The sequence below is a fragment of the Penicillium soppii genome (assembly GCF_028829465.1).
Source record: "Penicillium soppii strain IBT 18220 chromosome Unknown utg000005l, whole genome shotgun sequence".
Lineage (NCBI taxonomy): Eukaryota > Fungi > Ascomycota > Eurotiomycetes > Eurotiales > Aspergillaceae > Penicillium > Penicillium soppii.
This window is the reverse complement of record NW_026643235.1, coordinates 1,213,708-1,231,093: the sequence shown is the minus strand read 5'-3', so window position 1 is coordinate 1,231,093 and position 17,386 is coordinate 1,213,708. Positions and strand designations below refer to the sequence as shown.

The following is a 17,386-nucleotide window of genomic DNA, read 5'->3' as shown; positions in this document are numbered from 1 at the left end:
ATGACGTATCCATGGAAGCCAAAGCCATTGACGCTGTGGCGGGTTTTCATGATCGCCAGCCCAGAGCTCCTTTGAATTTCAAACGGCAGTCCGACCCCTGATCTAGGCCTTGCGAATCGGAGATGTCACCAAGGCGGCAGTGATCGTCTAGCGCGGCTGTTTAAGAACTGTCTCAGGTTAAGGCCCGAGCCGAGGTCCTGCGGAAACCAAGATGAAATGCATTCTGATCTATCGGCTTGTAAAATTCGATCTCAATGAATCTGCTTTACTCACTTTTACCCCTTTAATTGGGAAAAATTTTCACCTGCATGTCTTAAAGTATATTTTCAATAGAAATAGTCCCCTTTGATCATGCCATCTCAACAAATCGGGCAATCGGCCCGGGTTTTATCAGGCCACGACATCACACGACTCAATACGAGTTCGAGCTTCCTTGATCGATTCGATCATTACGGAGAGACCGTAGAACGGTTTCGGATATTCTAGCGTGGCTTCACATGCGAGTTTTTCCTGATTTCTCTACACTATTGTCAATTAGCTCCGATTGATTTTTAGTGTTTTCTTTTTTATTTTCTCTTCAGACCCACAGCACCACCAGTTTGATCGGGATAGTTCTACAAACGAGAACTACCTATTTCAGAGATGACGTCGCATGATGAATTGACGTATTAGACCTTGTATCATTGCACCAGGGCATCATGAAACAGAGTTGAAGTGATTTTCAATTCTGCACAAATAAGCACCGGATAATTAACGGGCATCATGCATATTCTAAATCCACCACCGGAAGGTAGAAGAGTCGGACCCGAACGTAATCCACTTCATCCCGGAATCCGAGCGAGACCGTTGGGACCGCAGCGGAGTCCCAAGTATCCACGACCAGTGAGCGAAAGCGAGATTCAAATCCCTATGCCGGCGATCCATCCATGCAATTTAATTTGCTTCGCTGGCGGTCCACTGGCAGGTGACACATAACGAGTAAGATTGTGACGTGTCTGACTTCCAGGTGGACGATTGACATCCCGATGTGTCAGAAAACGCCTTTAAAGTCCATGCTTTGACAATATATAGGACGGGAGGTCGGATAGAGGGCAAACGAGCCTGTCGGAAAGGCGCTGGTAATTATCTCCGCGTCTCCAGGTCGCTTGTTTCGAATTGCCGAGCGGTTCATATCGGCAACTGGTATGGGCTATGGGTCCTGCCGTTGATTTTGTGTTTCGTACTTTACGTAGCTTGGAGATTATAGGGATCAGCCCACACATGCATGCACACATGGCTTACCCGTTGCTCCACCGCGGAAACTCAATAAAAACCTCGTCGAGAGAATCTGTTGGCCGAGATCGGGTGCGATCGCTTGTCTAGGAAAGAGGGCCAGGGGGCCGTTTTATTTCAGCGTTGCCTGCAGCGGATCCCTGATAGAGCGAGATTGACAGTTTCATGGCTTATAATTTTTTTGCATGGAAGAACGGTGCGGGCTTGACAAGAATTGTGCACCGGGCTTAAAGCATAAATAGTCGATCTTGCCACGGGGTGCCCCGGTTTTGTATTCTCTCTTCATATAAGATCACTTATCTCTCCATCTCATTTTTCCATTCACCTCGATCCAACAGCACCCAAGACGTTCGTACTGGAACCCAAGCAACTACCGAACCATATCAAACCTTACTACAATGGATTACGGCCTGAAATCGGCTTCCGAGCCAATGCATGTCGACCGCAAGTTGCTCTACACAAGCTTGGAAGAGCGAATCAAGTACTTGCACCACTTCCTCGACTTCAACTCCAGTAAGTTCTCACCGAAGGCCCCATGCTCCAACACAAATACTAACCCTCTCCAGGCGACGTCGAAGCCCTAATGACCGGCTCAAAATATATTAAGCAACTGATCCCCGCTGTAGTCAACCTGGTCTACAAAAAGCTCCTCGAATACGACATCACATCGCGGGCTTTCCACACCCGCACAACCGTCATCGAAACAGAGCCCGAAGAAGACTACCTCCATGAAGAAGCACCCCAGATCAAGCGACGCAAGATGTTCCTCCGCTGGTACCTGACACGGCTGTGCCAAGATCCCACCACAATGGAATTCTGGCGCTACCTAAACAAAGTCGGGTAAGTAAATTAATGACCTCAGAACGCGTTCGTTCCCGGTTCGCGTGCGTTGTGCAACGCTAACGGTCCCACAGCATGATGCACAGCGGGCAGGTGCGCAGATCCCCCCTGAACATCGAGTACATCCACCTCGGCGTGTGTATGGCGTATATCCAGGATATCTGGATCGAGGCGATGATGTCGCACCCACATCTGTCGCTGCGTCGCAAGATTGCGCTCGTCCGCGCCGTTAACAAAATCCTGTGGATCCAAAATGATTTGTTTGCGCGGTACCATGTGCACGACGGCGATGAATTCGCGGATGAAATGTCTGAGTTGAGTTTCGATGATCGGGAGGGGTATTTGGGTGATAAGAAGATCCTTGGCAGTAGCTCTAGCAGCTCGGTTGATGATGACCGGTCGAGTATTTCTAGTGGGGTGGCGCCCTCCACGCATAGTGCGGCGCCGTCGTCGAATCCCGCTGCGTCGAAGACATCTGTTTGTCCTTTTGCGGAGTTGGGAGAGCGAAGTTCTACGGAGACGAAGATTTGGGCGAATTGAGTTGGGGTCTGCTAGAATTCTTCCAAGGTTTTTTGTTTGCATCTGACGGCGCTTGGGAAACTGTGGGTTTGGGTTGGGGAATACCTTTGATCAGCATAGATGGTGTTTCAATAATAGATATTCATTGAGGAAAGATCTTCATATTGTTCCACTTTGTAGATTCTTAGCTGAATTAGTTGGATTATACCGATGTCGGGATAGCGGAATATCTCCGGGCTTTAGTCATCGTGAATTCGGGTCATGTCCCCCACTCGGCTGTTGGGCAAGCGGGTTAACTAGTTGAATGGGGAGTGATGGATTATATATCCGAGTGGGAATAAATGGAAAACCGGAGATATTGCAGTAACCCATGGATGTCCGTTGCCAAGTCTGATCAATATGAACGGAGTTAAGTGATGATCTCCAAATATTGTTCTGACGATGATTTGAAAAACCAATCAACGTCCTTTCAACATAATTCCCCACTACACCCCCCGCCACCACTCGGTCAAGATCAGATCTCAGCTCTTAAATATATATTTGACCCCTTTAGCATTAGAGTTAATCAAGATACCCCTTATATATTTCACACTTTCACTTGATTTTGCCTTCACATTGCATTCAAAATGGTGTCTACAACTCCCGTCATCATCAATAATGAATCAATTGAGACCGACATCAAGTTTGAGGTCTACGCCCCTGCCACCGGCGAGCTGAACGGCTACTGCGCAGGCGTCTCCGTCGAGGAGGCCAAGCGAGCAGTTGACAACGCGCAAGCTGCCTTCCCAGCATGGAGCAAGACAAAGCCCTACGAGCGCCGCGACCTCCTCCTCAAGGCCGCTGACATCATGGCTTCCCGCAAAGAGGAATTGATCCAGTACCAGCGCGAGGAGACCGGCGCCGGTCGCCCCTTCACTGAACACACCTTCAATATGGGCGTGAACTTCATCAAGGATTTCGCAGGCCGAATCCCCACCATCGAGGGCGTCGTCCCTAATATCAATCGCGAAGGCGAGGGCGCCATCGTATACAAGGAGCCCTACGGAGTGATTTTGTCAATTGCGCCATGGTAAATATCATCACCATTTCCGAATCGAAATCGATATGCAATGGAATGCAGGCCAGCTGACCCGATTCTTTGTCTTATGCAGGAATGCGCCGTTTATCCTCGGTGTTCGCGCTGTCGCCCTGCCCCTCGCGGCCGGCAACACCGTTGTCCTCAAAGGCTCCGAGCTCTCGCCCAAGTGCTTCTGGGCGCTGGGCGACATCTTCCGCCAGGCCGGTCTCCCGGCGGGATGTCTGAACGTGCTCTTCCACCAGCCTACAGACGCGCCGGCCGTGACAAACGCGCTGATCGCACACCCGTCCGTGCGCAAGGTCAACTTCACTGGTAGCACGATGGTCGGCTCCATCATCGCCTCTACTGCGGGTAAGTACATCAAGCCTGTGCTGCTGGAGCTGGGCGGTAAGGCGTCGGCGGTTGTGTTGGACGACGCGGACCTGGACAAGGCTGCTATGAACTGCGCTATCGGATCGTTCATGCATGTATGTTGATCGAGACCCCGGCAAGGAACAGTGTGATACTGACGATTAATTACAGTCCGGACAAATCTGCATGTCGACCGAGCGGATTGTCGTGCAGCGGTCGATTGCAGACGTGTTCCGCCAGAAGCTGGCGGAGACGGCGGAGAAGCTGTTTGGCAAGGAGGCGCCCGCGCTGGTGCTTGTTAATGCTGCGGCCGTTGCCAAGAACAAGAAGCTAGTTGGGGATGCGGTGTCGCAGGGCGCGACGGTGGTCTTTGGCGATGTGAGCGGTAGCGAGTCCATTAACACTGGTATGCGGCCGATAATTGTCGACGGCGTTACCAAGGAAATGGATATGTATGCGACCGAGTCGTTTGGGCCGACCGTGTCTCTAATCACGGTTGACACGGAAGACGAGGCGATCGCACTGGCCAATGACACGGAATACGGTCTGACCGCATCTGTGTTCACTAGCAATCTGTTCCGCGGACTGCGGGTGGCTAAGCAGATTGATTCCGGGTGCGTTTCTATCACATCATGGGATATCAAATGAGTAATGCTAACTGAGTTTGCAGGGCGGTGCACATCAACGCAATGACGGTGCACGATGAGCCGGTTCTGCCCCACGGTGGGTGGAAGAGCAGTGGCTTTGGTCGCTTCGGAGGAACTTCGGGATACGACGAATTCCTTCAGACCAAGACTGTTACTTGGCAGGAGTAATTATTAGACTCTCGGGCTCTGCTCTTAGGTAGCAGTTGGGATATTTTGGCCCCCTGGTCAGAGTAGTAGCTATGGTAGTAGTGGCCCCTGGTAGTATATCGTCTACGCTGGAGCAAATCTTGGATCAATTTTTGGACTGTCTGACTAGAGCTTGTTTGGCGCCTATTGGGGGCCAGGGTTGGCTTGGCTTTGCGAGGCCTCGCCAATGACGGAGACTTTTCTCTCGGTTGAAAGTCTACATTGGTCCTGATACCCGATAGAACAATCGAATGCTTGCATTAGTATTACCGTAAAATTCGTTATGCCTTGTATACGGTATTGTCGCCGGGGTGGCTCCGTTTCGCTTCATGGGGCGCTCATGCGGCTGAATGGCAGGATTCGCCTGGCTAACTCGATCAAGGCAACCCCGAGACTAAAAAATATGAACATTTGAAATCGCTGAACTTGCACTAATGTTGCAAATGTAAATATAGTACACCCATCATGGCCTCGAGCTTGGGACCAGAGACCGGCAAGTTCAATAGTTTGAGGCGAAACCCACTCTCTCAGGAACAGAGTAATCTGTACAGCCCTAAGGTGAGACATTTTTGTTACCTACAATAATAAGACGCATACTCGGTACTAATATTGGAATTTACCTATGGAGAACATACGGGTACCTTAATCAATTTAACTTTCGTAAAAACTACAGGTAACTTATAATCTTAGAAAACAGTTGGTTACACAATGACGATATTTCCCCTGAAAATTGAAAGATGAGTGAACCGACGGGATCGTCATAGTAGCGGTTTGTTACCGGCCCCTCGTTTATGCTGTGGAGATAGAACGTTGATCGTCGCGATTATCAGTATCTCAAAGCTGCAAGTTGACTTTGCAATCCCGTAAGAGCACATGGACATGTATATGCATGCAAGTTCATCCTAGTTAGGTTGTAAGGCACAAGGTTTGGGTTAAATTACATGTATCACACTTGTCACAGGGTCCGGGATATTTCGACAGTTGCTTCGGATTCTGTGGAAAAGTGGCGCAATTAAAATGATCAATCTTAGAAGATGTGCCGAATTGTCCAATTGTTTATTGTAGACATGTATATATCTAGCTAAAGATACGTCGGTTGGAATATTAATAGATGAGACTTGTTCTATCGGTTCCATCGATATGTACTTCGTAGGAACCATTGGAAGGAAATGATCGGATCATATCCGGGCGCCAAGAGTTAAAAGTAAACAAACACGTTTAAATGTTTACTGTGTACATGTATAAGTAATTGTTTGTTCATTTTGATTGTATTTCTCCATATTTTATCAAATAATTAACAAATGAACAAATGCTGCCTAGGAGTTCCAACATTCCTTCTAGTCCTTCCAATCTCCCTCATTTAGAGGTAATTTAATGCCGAAATACATTCTCTACATGAAGGGTCTACCGTTGGGGTCGAAGTACTTGGGCTAATATTAACTCCCGGTCTCCTACCAATCAGAGTGTGTGCCAGTTAAAATTAATTACCCCTAATGCATAGCGTTCTGCTGTTTGGTTTTCGTTTCTTCTTTTCTTTTTTTTAACATTTTCCTTACACGCTCGTTTTCATCTGCCACGAGGGCAATGATGCATTTGGTCGTTTTGTAAATTTTCAAGGTACAATCTACTGTGTTCATTGAGAAAAGTTCCTACTTAATCCATGGTTAAGGTGAAATATGTGATGAGTTATCTGGAATTAAAAAGGAGTAAATTTGGGCTATGTAAGACGGTGTCTTCCAAAAGCCACACTCGCTTAGAGTGATGTGATAGAATACAGTACGTTCATTGTACTCCGTATGTACAGTAAATGCAGGTACAACAGCCTTTGACCTTTTGAGGCACACTTGACTCCGTAGTCCGGACCCACTTACATCGCGGTAGAAATGCACTTCGCCTCCCCTCTTCCTTTCTTCTCTTCTCTTTCTTTTAGTTCACTCTCTTTTAAACACTCTTTTTCGTTCTTTAACGATAGCCATTCCTTTTTCTCAATCTAAACCAAGTCACTCTTTAAGGTAAAACCATCAAAATGCGTTTCTCCACCGCCACCATTTACTCCGCCCTTGTGGCCATGGCCGCCGCCTACACCACTCCGGACTACAGCCAGAACCCTACCGGCAACGCCATCATCTCCCCTGGCCTGAACGAGATCGTTCCTGAGGGCAAGACCTACACCATCAAGTGGACTCCCACCACCACCGGTCCCATCTCTCTGGTCCTCCTCCGCGGACCCTCCAACAACGTCCAGCCCCTCAAGACTCTGGCCGAGTCCATTCCCAACAGCGGCGAGTTCAAGTGGACTCCCGGCTCCGACCTGACCCCCGACACCACCCACTACGGTCTCCTTCTCGTCGTCGAGGGCACCGGCCAGTACCAGTACTCCACCCAGTTCGGTCTCTCCGCCGCGGCCGGCTCCTCCAGCGCCGCCTCCACCATTGAGGCTTCCGAGACCACCGCCGCTCACACCGCCACCGCTACCACCATCGAGACCACCGAGAGCACCACCATCTGCCCTGAGACCGAGACCACTGCCCCCGCCGTCTCCACCTCCACCCCCGCCTGGTCTACCGTCATCTCCAGCTCCGTGGTCACCACCACCATCTGCCCCGAGACTGAGACTGCTTCCGCCACCTCCATCCCCGTGGTTGTCCCCACCGGCGTGACCTCCAAGGCCTGGACCTCCTCCGCAGCCGCTTCCACCGTCGCTGCCTCCGGCACTGTCTCTGCTTCCCCCTCTGCCTCGTCGCCCGTCTTCAACGGCGCTACCTCCACCAAGACCATCAGCTTCGGTGCTGTCTTCGCCGGTCTCCTTGTCGCTTTCGCCATCTAAGCGCTTCCAGCGCTGGGTTCTGTTTCTTTCTTCAAAGCTCTGGAATAATGTCCGTTGTTTCCAGGCTTAATTTTTTTGATATCTTGGTACGAGCTTCGGCCTCGCATCTTATAAGATGTTTTTTTCTTTCATGCTTGCGTCCAATTTCAGCTATTCTGTAATGTGAAGTTCATGTCTTTATGCCTCTTTCCCTCGTAGTTCATAGTCAGACACCGGGAATGGGTTGAGTTTGAACCCGTATTGTATTTGCGCCTCAGCAACTGCACATGTGTTTTCGTCCCTTGTATCCAAGCACCCGCCGACTCAAGCGTCAATAATCTTCCCTAGCCGCCAACTTCGAAGATTTGATGGAGCTAGGACAAGACGTTTAGCATTGTAATATTGTCATTCGTCCGAGTAATTTCTTACAGGTCCATTCGCATCATCTCACGGCTGCAATGTGGGGTGGAACATCCAAAAGTATTGCACATATGTGCCGTAGAAAATGAAGGTCCCCAGGGCGGCGAGCATGAGATACGTGCCAGGACAAGTCATGATAGGCTCGAGTATGTCACCTGTCATAGGAATGACAAAAAAGAGTATAAGTAGGCATAGGAAAGTTTTTATCATGGCGGATTGATGTAGGCTGGATGCAATTGATAGTTTGGTTCTGGAAGGTTGTGTTGATGTGAATGAGATCGGAGAAGCGTGTGGTATAATTACATAGCAAACGGGCGTGTTTGGGGCCATCGTTTTGATTACATCGTCGCTCTGCTTGTGACGTGCCGTTGTCTGGGAGTATGTCTATGTTGATGGAGTTTGTATCTTCGTATCGTGTAAATGCGGAATCGGTTGGCAGGACTTTGGAGGAAAGGCCAGAAAAGTTTCCAAATTGTTGATGATATAACGCCCTGGACCACTCTGGAGATAAGCAGAATATCATGCAGCTATATACATAAGTCCTTTTGATCAACAACATAACATTAGAATGTACTGTAGAAGCAGAAAAGAATAAAATTCATGGCTTCCACAGTGTCTAGCTGTGTCCTCTAAATATATAATTTTATACAGGGATATGAGCAACCTGAACTATTCTGTCAAAGCACTCTAGTCCTTCCCATCAGAATTGATAACCACCCTCTGCGCCTCCAAGCTACTACTATCCGTCTGCTCGCCCAACACCTCATCCAAAGCCTCAGACTGATTCCAGTCCCCAAACACCGCAAGAATCGTGAACGGGATCGTGAATCCCCACAGCGCAAATCCAAGTATCATCTGGTTCAAGTTCGGCCAGTGAGTCGCCCCAACAGCATAAGCAATCGTGCTACCAATTGACTCCCACGATCTAAGAATACCAGTAGTGCGCGCGATATCGCCATCTCTCTGCGCGCCCTTGATCTCAGCCATCAACCAATATATGTAAGTCTGCAGCACCTCGTAGAAGAACTTGAAGAACATGTACACGGTGAAAGCGGAGTTGAAGAAGGGGCCGTCGCCGAGGTCGAAGGAGGGCGGCTCAGCCATGCGGGAGAGTTTGGTCTCGACGATGGCGTTCCAGGTCCAGGCTGCTGTAACGAAGACCAGCACGAAAATGTACACGGCCTTGGACCTGTTCTCGCGAGAAATGAACTTCAGATCGAGAATCAATCCTGTGCTGATGTTGGCAGTTGCGCCTACCACAGCCGTCAAGAATGATGCGAGGGCCCGGGAGCGAACGGTAAAATATGCTTGGGGGTTTGTTAGCGTGCTGTTCACAAGAATGGAAATTAGGGGTTTGTACTGGTCAAATAATTTCCTTGATATGTTGTACCGAACTGTCCGGCCAGAAAGACCGGAATCAGGAGCAGCATGTACTTATTCGACAGTTGCTTCCAGATAGCGCGGGCCTCAATGGCGAAGCTCGTATTCTTCATGTAAGGAATCTTCGTACCATTGCTTCTGATAACATCCTGCGGCTGCGACAACAGCAGCGCAATCGGCGCGCCAAGAGCCGAAATGGCAACAAGGCCTAGGTATGTGGTGTAGGTGACCTTTCCAGCATGCGCTGTGTTGATATTGAGAGCGAGGGATATCGCGCCGCCAACGAGCGGTCCCATCTGGCGGATTCCCATCCAGATTCCGACGTACCTGGTAAAAGTCAGTGAATTGAAGACGAGAAGCTCGCGATCCGACTTACCGTCCTCTTTTTCCTCCTCTGGGTACCCAACCGCGATAGCAGCCTCGCTCGCCCAGAGGAGCGAGGCTCCAATTCCGCAGAGCGCGGCGCCGAGCAGCATGAACCACTCATTACCGTATCGGTTGTTGCAGTATAGACCCGCCGCATAAGGCGTGTAGAAGGCGGCTCCGATGAACAAGGTCCATTTTGCGGTGATCTTGTTTGTCACGCCACCAGCCAGAAAGCAGCCTATTGACATGAGTCCATACGTCAATGCATTAGCGGCATTGTTCAGAAATGGCTGTGCAATTAGTTAGTAAGGTTGTGTATGATCTCAACGCTGAGACTTGCCTTGGCATTTCCTCCTGCACCGAGATTGTTGAGAGCGGTCCAGATACCGGGTTCGCAGAATGCGACGAGTCCGACAAGGATGATCTGGAGGAGACATGACCGGTAGAACCGGGCTGCACGTTCGAAAGCCATGATATACTTGAAAACACTTCACGCTACATCAGTACTGGGCTGCATTCTTATCTTGTTTTAACATCTAGGTTTAGCAGCATGGCACGCCAGGACCCATTATAATCGCGATATCTCAGTTTTGCCTTTTATGCCAAGCGTGGGACTCTATCCTATGAAGATGAAGGTCTAGAGCACGCAATGCTCCACACATATGACATCTGTCATTTCTCGGCCGTAAAGCTCACTTCTTGACGAAACCTGAGTGCTATGGGGGTGCTCAGCTTCTGTGATATGTTAGCAAGGTCGAGATCTATGGCCAAGGCATTTGCGCATAGAGTCTAATATACGCCATTGTTGATGTTCACTGTTGCAAGAACTCAAAGGCTTGGCAACACTAAATACCTCAAACTTGATCAGCGTACTCATTTTGATCTGATCGGAATGCGACATATCTTTCAAAGATGAAATTTCGCAAAGATTTTCAACAATCTATTTGCAGATGTCTGGTTGGGAGCCCTGGGGAAGCTCATCTGGGTAGAAAAGGTACACCTCACGTAATCTTTGCCTAACCCACTTCAGGGCTTAGCATCAGACGTGTAAAGGACAAATTCAAACACAACTCGCAAATTAAATCTTGACAACAGGGTATTGGTTCCATTTTATGGCTGTACACCAGATAATTAGATGAGGCATCCACTGACAATGGCTATGTGTGACGCGCGGGGTTTTGTTACACTGCATGAGACCCCAACAACTAGTTGGGCAGCGAACAACTCATGAAATCCAACAGTCCTCTTTGGCTTTTCTTCTTCTCTATTTAACTCTCAGATACTATGCTCCTACACTGAAATGATGGGTTTTTCTGGCAGATCAATGAAGTCCTACCAAATACCACATACGAGCCCATTTGCGACCATGAAGCAAACGGATCTCACGCTCTGTATCTACTTATTCACCGCTGTGGTCTTGATCCTGGTGTTCATAAGACATTTCTTCGTCCCTATCGTTGTGCTCGGAGCGTACTTGGGCTTCAATTTGATTGACGATCTCATGATCGAGGTGTATCCGTTCATACAATTCTGAGTGTCTAGGGGAATGTCCGCCCCCAGTTCCAAGCACTACTTTGATCATCGGGTATCAGATTAAACATCACTATGATATGTTAATTAAAGAGGCTGATGCTTGGCTTGTGATATAGATCCACTCACGTTCACCGAAAGCCCCGAATGTATCATCGAGTTGTTCGAAGATGTTTGCAGATGGATATTCCGAGGATTCCGACGCCTGGGTCAGCTGATCGTTGGCCTTGCTGGGGTCAAGGATTCGAGATATATCTTGGGGTTGCCGGGGATGGTGCAGTGGGTGGGTTGATGTTGAGGGGCTATCAAGAAAGGATTCTCGGATGGGCAATGGCTGGGAGCCACTGGGGCCTTCATTGGACTGTTGAACACTTGAGTCAATACTAGCACCTGGCTCGACTCCTCTCAGTGCACCGGACATCTCCCGCTCAATGGTCACCTTCAGCAGCTCTGTTAGCAGCTGTGCAGTCTGCTTAGCTATACGATTGTGAGGCCCAAATGCCGTACTGGCATGTATAATCCGCAAGATACCAGCCTTGGCTTCGTGCGCGGCAGTAGTAAAAGGCTGGTTGGTTGGTGTAATACAGAGGATAACGCCTGCCGTGAATTGTTGCAGAGAAGCGAAGGATTCGGCGAAATGGTGCTTGAAGCGAAGGACTGGAATGCGGGATATTCGGAGTGCAGCTGCCGTAGCTACCCTCAATGATTGACGGATTGCCTCCACAACCGAGCGTGAACAAGCACTGGAAATCTTTTGTTCTAGTAGAGGCCGACGGGCTTGTATCAATGCTCCATCGTATGTCAATTGGAGACATGCGGCCTGTAATATGATGGTTTCTGCCTGGCATTTTGCACGCTGAGGCATTGCTTCGATCTGTTGCTGGAACAGTTGTAGTCGATTCTCGCTGCCCCAAAATTCAAAATCAAATAACCGAGGAACTCTTCTCCGCCAGCAGATCAGCTGTGTCTCTGAATCTTGTGAAGCTTCTGCAATTGCCTCCAGGTCCTCTTCTGTAGTTTCCTTCCTCAGTTGAAGACGCCGAAGTCGGGAAAGTATATGTCGGATGATGTTGTAAAGCTCGTACTTCATGGTGAAAAAGCCAGCTGTAGTTGTTGGGCTCCCAGCTGCAGCAATCCATTCATTTTCCAAAAGCAGGGGATCGAGTGCCAAGTCATCCATATCTCTTATTGGATGTAGAGCGACAAGCCCAGTGTCTATAGACGACGGGCGTCCATAGATGATAGATGTAAATGTATCGCCGACAATAGCATGGTTCCAGCAACGAGAGCGAATCGCATCCACAACTGGATTCTCATCCTGCGAGGGCCTTGTATACAAATCCAGAGCATAGGCAGACCTCACAGCCATACCCGATACGGTCCAAGCAATACTCGGCGAGTTATGGTAGACATAATACGAAGACACCAAAAAACAAACCTGAACAGCTTCAATGCGACAGTCGACCGAGATATCAAGCAGATTCCGCCGTATCTCATTGATGAATCCATGCATCAGCTTCACCCCATCAATAGAATATCCACGCAGCAGCTCATGCCCGGACCACTTTTGATCGGGTAGCACAGACTGTAAACCGATCATGGCAACTGCCAGCACAGCCATGGTAGGGCTGAGATCTTGGCGTCGCCACGCATTGCGGGAAATTATCCTGCGCGCGGTATGTCGGAAAGATGTTTCATGGAATAATATCACAAACCATTGCATTCGGTCGAAGTAGGCATCAATCAATGCTAGCATCACAGGCTGTGGTGGGAGTTCCACCTCTGTTAAATGCCACAATGAGTTATCTACCCTTGGAGCTCCTGTATCACCGGGGATTGATGCACCGGTCAGGGTCCGACCAGCTTCTTCCTCGTTGAAGACTCGCCTGGCAAAGTCAATCGCCGAAGCATTCGCACCAGACTGTGGTTCTTTTGGCGAGTGGTCTGCGTAGGAAGCCGAGCTCTCCGTCGCATCTGATATCTCTGCAATCCCCAAGCCTGCAGGCAAGGTAAGGTCATTTTTATGTATCGCTGGTGCGATTACTTTGTGCACCCTAATAGGCTTGTGGGGATCCCTGCCTAGGTTCCGTCTGCGAGTGCGCCGTGCTACACGTTGAGAGGTCTCGCATTCATGTCCAGCATGGGTACACAGCACACATGGCCTAGAGCTATCACACTGTATGTACACGGAGTCAGAAGTCTGGAATCAGGGGCGTTGTGCAAGACCCATCTACCTTGAGTTTTTGTCGACGACATCTGTCACATGCCCGCGAAGTGCGATGTGACTTACGGGGTAGATCTGGAGACTCGCCCTCCGTGGACATTGTACGTAGTTCCACGTCCTGTAGCCAAGCCACTGGTCTAGAAATCAAATTTTGAAGGGTCTGGGTCACGGCTGGGGTCCCCGCAAATTGTTTTGGGGTATAGCCGGATACCCGCGGGGAACCGAGCTTAAGTCTACCCGCTTCTTTAGCTGTAAAATTCTCGAATTTAGCATTGCACGTTTTGAAAGTACTGAGCCAAGAGACTCTTAGGTTATAATCTCAAAAGGGCTGATCGGCAGATTCAAATAATTGGTTTCATTCTAAATATGCTACATTGATTACTTTTATATGCCAGTCAAGTTGCAGTTAAGCCTAGGAGATGCCCACGAGCAGTCTGCGCTTGCGAAAGAACAATCTCAGCTGCGGGATATGTTTGAAGTAAATGGCCGGCTGCTTCTTCACAGGCGTACAGATTCGACATAGCTTGCAGACGCACAATATCATCCGATACTTTGAGGTCCGGCAAGCTTGCCTCGAGAATGATTAAAAGGATGGTGACTGTGCTCCCAGGGAGGAAATGAAGCATGCTGCAGTCGTATAGCTCGTTGAGGGTCTCATTGACCCGGGCTGTGAGGTTTCTCATTTCTGGCATGATCGCTGTCCGGTGACCATCTTCTCCGTTCGATGCGGCTTGATACAGAATGGACATTGCAGTAAGGTGAAGGAGATATAGGAAAGACTGATGAACAAGAAGCACAATCTCTGGGGACTCTGGATGATAATCGTGCAACAAAGAAGGAGGAAAGTAATGTGCTGGGGCAGGAAGATCCTGAATCCAAGTTTTCAGAAGCCGTTCGCATTCTGTTAAGGCACATTGCGATATATTCGACTTCGGGACAAGAGAATAGATAGAGCATCCCGATGGTGAAGGGGACCAGGCACCTTGGTAGAAATGCCCCACAATCACCCCAACACAATGTGCCAACTTTATTTCTTGAATGAACAAAAGCATCACCCGTTCTTGATTTTCCCAGTTGAGCATAGCGGAGGCGTCTCCTAGCATCACTAGAACAAGCTCATGGTAGGGCTCGGAAGAATAGTACTTTGTGGATTCTAGCAGGGACATCCTAACATCTCCATTGGGGATTCGCAGTGGACGGCGGAAGCCAAGGGAAAGAATGCGGTCGCGAACGTAGAGACACCACCACAACCGATGCTTGTGGGAGAAACTGCCTGGCTCCAGGCTCCGCAGCAGGCCAACGCGCTCTGCGGTCGAATATGCAAGATCGAACCAATATGTTGGATCTTTGTGGCCAGCACCACTTCCATGCCATTGCATCATGAGTAACAAGGCTTGAATTTGGATGTATGCGTCGGGTTCTGTTTCGAATTCATAAAGGATCTGGTGAAGATATTAGGTTGGTTTGAGCTATATTGAGCTGCTCCAGTGGTAACTCACTTTCGCTCGCCCAAATAGTGTTTTGCGTAGGGCCTTCCGTGATGAAAATCCAGCTTTAATGGCAGCTTCTTGCTCAATGAATGCACTGCCAGCCAACATCACAGCTTGATGGAGAAGTGGACTTGCAAACTTGGACTCATCCTCGACGATAACATTCACTAAGAACCATTGCAAATCGATGATTGGGAGCAGAGGATGAACATATTTTATATAGGCTCCAATCAGCTGGTTTCGAAGCTCAATGGGGACAATCCTCAAAGCTCCTTTCAATTTCAGATATTCTTCGGTGTCTTGGGAGACATTGGGAAGCTGGGTCTTGAAGGTCCTCTGTAATTCCCATGGTTGGTTGTATTCCCCAAGGATGAGATCGGGCGTTCGCGGCGAGAGAAGCTCATTTATTGTCGTAAGATAACTGTCTAGCGGATATGTTTGGGGTACATTTTGTGTCAGTGTCATGTGAGGTTGATCAGAGCCTGCTGCGATGAGCTGCTGCGCAAAGGGACCTTAATGAACATCAGCAACCATTCACATATGTGAAAAATTCTTGGTATATAATTTACCTAGATCACCCCCACTCTTGTCTAGCCGATCTACATCCTCGGCATTTGAAAAGGCCTCGAGGAGAACACTAACAGATGAAGCGAGATCCATCGGCACGGGCTCCGATACCTGTTTCAGTTTGCTGCTAAAGGTTTTAGCGCTGACACAACTCCCATCTGCACTTCTTCTCTTGGAACTCAGATTGCAACTCACTCTTTGCGGCGACAGAAGGAGGAGCTCGATAGACACCTTCGACAGACACGTGAACCTGGATCTGTTTCACACCGGAGTTTTAACCTTCTGCACTCAATGCACGCCTGTGATGCTCGTTGAGTCACTCGCTTCATGCTGCTCTCCAGAGGTACCGCTTACTAGTGATTTTTTAGTTGCCTACTGTGTTGGAGATTTGTGCTCAATATGAACAAAGGGGGCACGAGAACCACCCACATCGACCAAAAACATGGAGAAACCCGGAATCCACATCCCCCCCCCCGCATTTTCGAGTGTCTTGTGGGCTATATTTGCTAATAATTGGTTGTCCTAAGTGACCCTCATTGAGTCTCGACTGTGAGTTGTTGCAAAGTTGCGGTGAATGGATGATCAACTTCCACCGGATGAAAGGGAACATCCCACCGGAACTTAAGGAGCCAATCAGATCACTCGAATGGTCTATCAAAATACATTGCTCTCAACGGCGGAGTTATTTTTCTTTGCATAAATTCATTATTGGATGAAGCGCCTGCATAGTCATACACAACTAATTAGACTGCAACAGGTTAACTGAACTTTGATTGATTGATTGATAATTCCGTGCACATAACAACTCAAATCCATTAGCGCTGAGTAATTCACCACGCCAACCGACCGTCCTTATTAATGAACCCACCAGCCTCTCCATCTCGCTCACCAAGGACAATACCTAGGATCCCTCTACCAGATTCCAATGGATCACCAGCTTGTCCCCCCGCACTAACAGCTTCTTCGCTCTCACCCCTCAAACTAGACCTCACCAGACCAGGACAAAATGCGAAAACCCGCACATTACGCTCCTGCAATCGTTTATGCATCTGGATAGTCATCATGTTGAGCGCCGCCTTGCTCATGCGGTACTCGTCCCAGGCTGCAGGATAATACGGGCTCTGTGGATCGCACGCCTGAGTCACAGACCCTAGCCCGCTGGAGACCTGGATGAGATAGGGCCGGTGTGATTTAAGGAGAAGCGGGATGAAGGCTTCGGAGACAAGCATTGCGCCGAAGACGTTGATCGAGAAGATCTGGCTTAGCTGGGCGCGACCGCTGGTACCTGGTGCTGCTGTGCCGGCGTTGCTTACCAGCACGTCTAGTCGGTTGAATTGCTGGGTTACGGTGTCGATTGCTTTGGAAATTGAGGTGTCGTCTTCGACGTCAAGCTGTAGGAGCGAGATGGTTCCTTTTGGGTCGGTGTTTTGAATCTCGGTTAGGGCGTATTGACCTTTTGCTAGGTCTCGACAGCCCATGATGATGTGGTTGTTTGGGTAGCTAGCGAGGACCTGAGTTGTTGCGTAGCCGACACCAGAGTTGGCGCCTAATGTGGGTGAGCTTTGCGGAATTTGAAATTATTGGCTTGTGGCCTACCGGTTATCAAGATGATGGTTTGTTCAGTCATGGTAAGTTTTCTTGTGATCTCACTTAGGGGGTGAAGGGAAAAGCTTGGAATGAGATTGAGATATCGTCAAGATTGAAAACTGG

General features: G+C 49.0%; 7 protein-coding genes across 7 annotated transcripts; 3 read left to right on the top strand and 4 right to left on the bottom strand.

Annotated features, from left to right (window-relative positions):
• Positions 1-1,670: 1,670 nt before the first annotated feature.
• N7529_005889 (protoglobin family protein) lies at positions 1,671-2,652 on the top strand (the record flags this gene model as incomplete). The annotated part of the gene is made up of 3 exons (XM_057241416.1): positions 1,671-1,785; positions 1,839-2,112; positions 2,187-2,652. The coding sequence occupies 3 exons, from the start codon at positions 1,671-1,673 to the stop codon at positions 2,650-2,652; spliced, it is 855 nt and encodes a 284-aa protein (XP_057096775.1).
• A 605-nt stretch (positions 2,653-3,257) lies between these two features.
• Positions 3,258-4,875, top strand: N7529_005888 (aldehyde dehydrogenase; the record flags this gene model as incomplete). Its single annotated transcript, XM_057241415.1, has 4 exons — positions 3,258-3,700; positions 3,783-4,176; positions 4,232-4,674; positions 4,731-4,875. 4 exons carry the CDS (start codon positions 3,258-3,260, stop codon positions 4,873-4,875), a joined length of 1,425 nt encoding a protein of 474 aa, XP_057096774.1.
• Positions 4,876-6,919: 2,044 nt separating this feature from the next.
• On the top strand, positions 6,920-7,720 carry N7529_005887 (GPI anchored serine-threonine rich family protein; the record flags this gene model as incomplete). Its single annotated transcript, XM_057241414.1, has 1 exon — positions 6,920-7,720. One exon carries the CDS (start codon positions 6,920-6,922, stop codon positions 7,718-7,720), a length of 801 nt encoding a protein of 266 aa, XP_057096773.1.
• Positions 7,721-8,806: 1,086 nt separating this feature from the next.
• On the bottom strand, positions 8,807-10,337 carry N7529_005886 (uncharacterized protein; the record flags this gene model as incomplete). The annotated part of the gene is made up of 3 exons (XM_057241413.1): positions 8,807-9,426; positions 9,480-10,155; positions 10,206-10,337. The coding sequence occupies 3 exons, from the start codon at positions 10,335-10,337 to the stop codon at positions 8,807-8,809; spliced, it is 1,428 nt and encodes a 475-aa protein (XP_057096772.1).
• Positions 10,338-11,264: 927 nt separating this feature from the next.
• On the bottom strand, positions 11,265-13,719 carry N7529_005885 (Zn(II)2Cys6 transcription factor; the record flags this gene model as incomplete). The annotated part of the gene is made up of 3 exons (XM_057241412.1): positions 11,265-11,437; positions 11,525-13,571; positions 13,630-13,719. The coding sequence occupies 3 exons, from the start codon at positions 13,717-13,719 to the stop codon at positions 11,265-11,267; spliced, it is 2,310 nt and encodes a 769-aa protein (XP_057096771.1).
• Positions 13,720-14,014: 295 nt separating this feature from the next.
• N7529_005884 (fungal specific transcription factor domain-containing protein) lies at positions 14,015-15,769 on the bottom strand (the record flags this gene model as incomplete). Its single annotated transcript, XM_057241411.1, has 3 exons — positions 14,015-15,061; positions 15,119-15,621; positions 15,679-15,769. The coding sequence occupies 3 exons, from the start codon at positions 15,767-15,769 to the stop codon at positions 14,015-14,017; spliced, it is 1,641 nt and encodes a 546-aa protein (XP_057096770.1).
• A 737-nt stretch (positions 15,770-16,506) lies between these two features.
• N7529_005883 (putative short chain dehydrogenase/reductase) lies at positions 16,507-17,303 on the bottom strand (the record flags this gene model as incomplete). Its single annotated transcript, XM_057241410.1, has 2 exons — positions 16,507-17,222; positions 17,273-17,303. The coding sequence occupies 2 exons, from the start codon at positions 17,301-17,303 to the stop codon at positions 16,507-16,509; spliced, it is 747 nt and encodes a 248-aa protein (XP_057096769.1).
• Between the last annotated feature and the right edge of the window lie 83 nt (positions 17,304-17,386).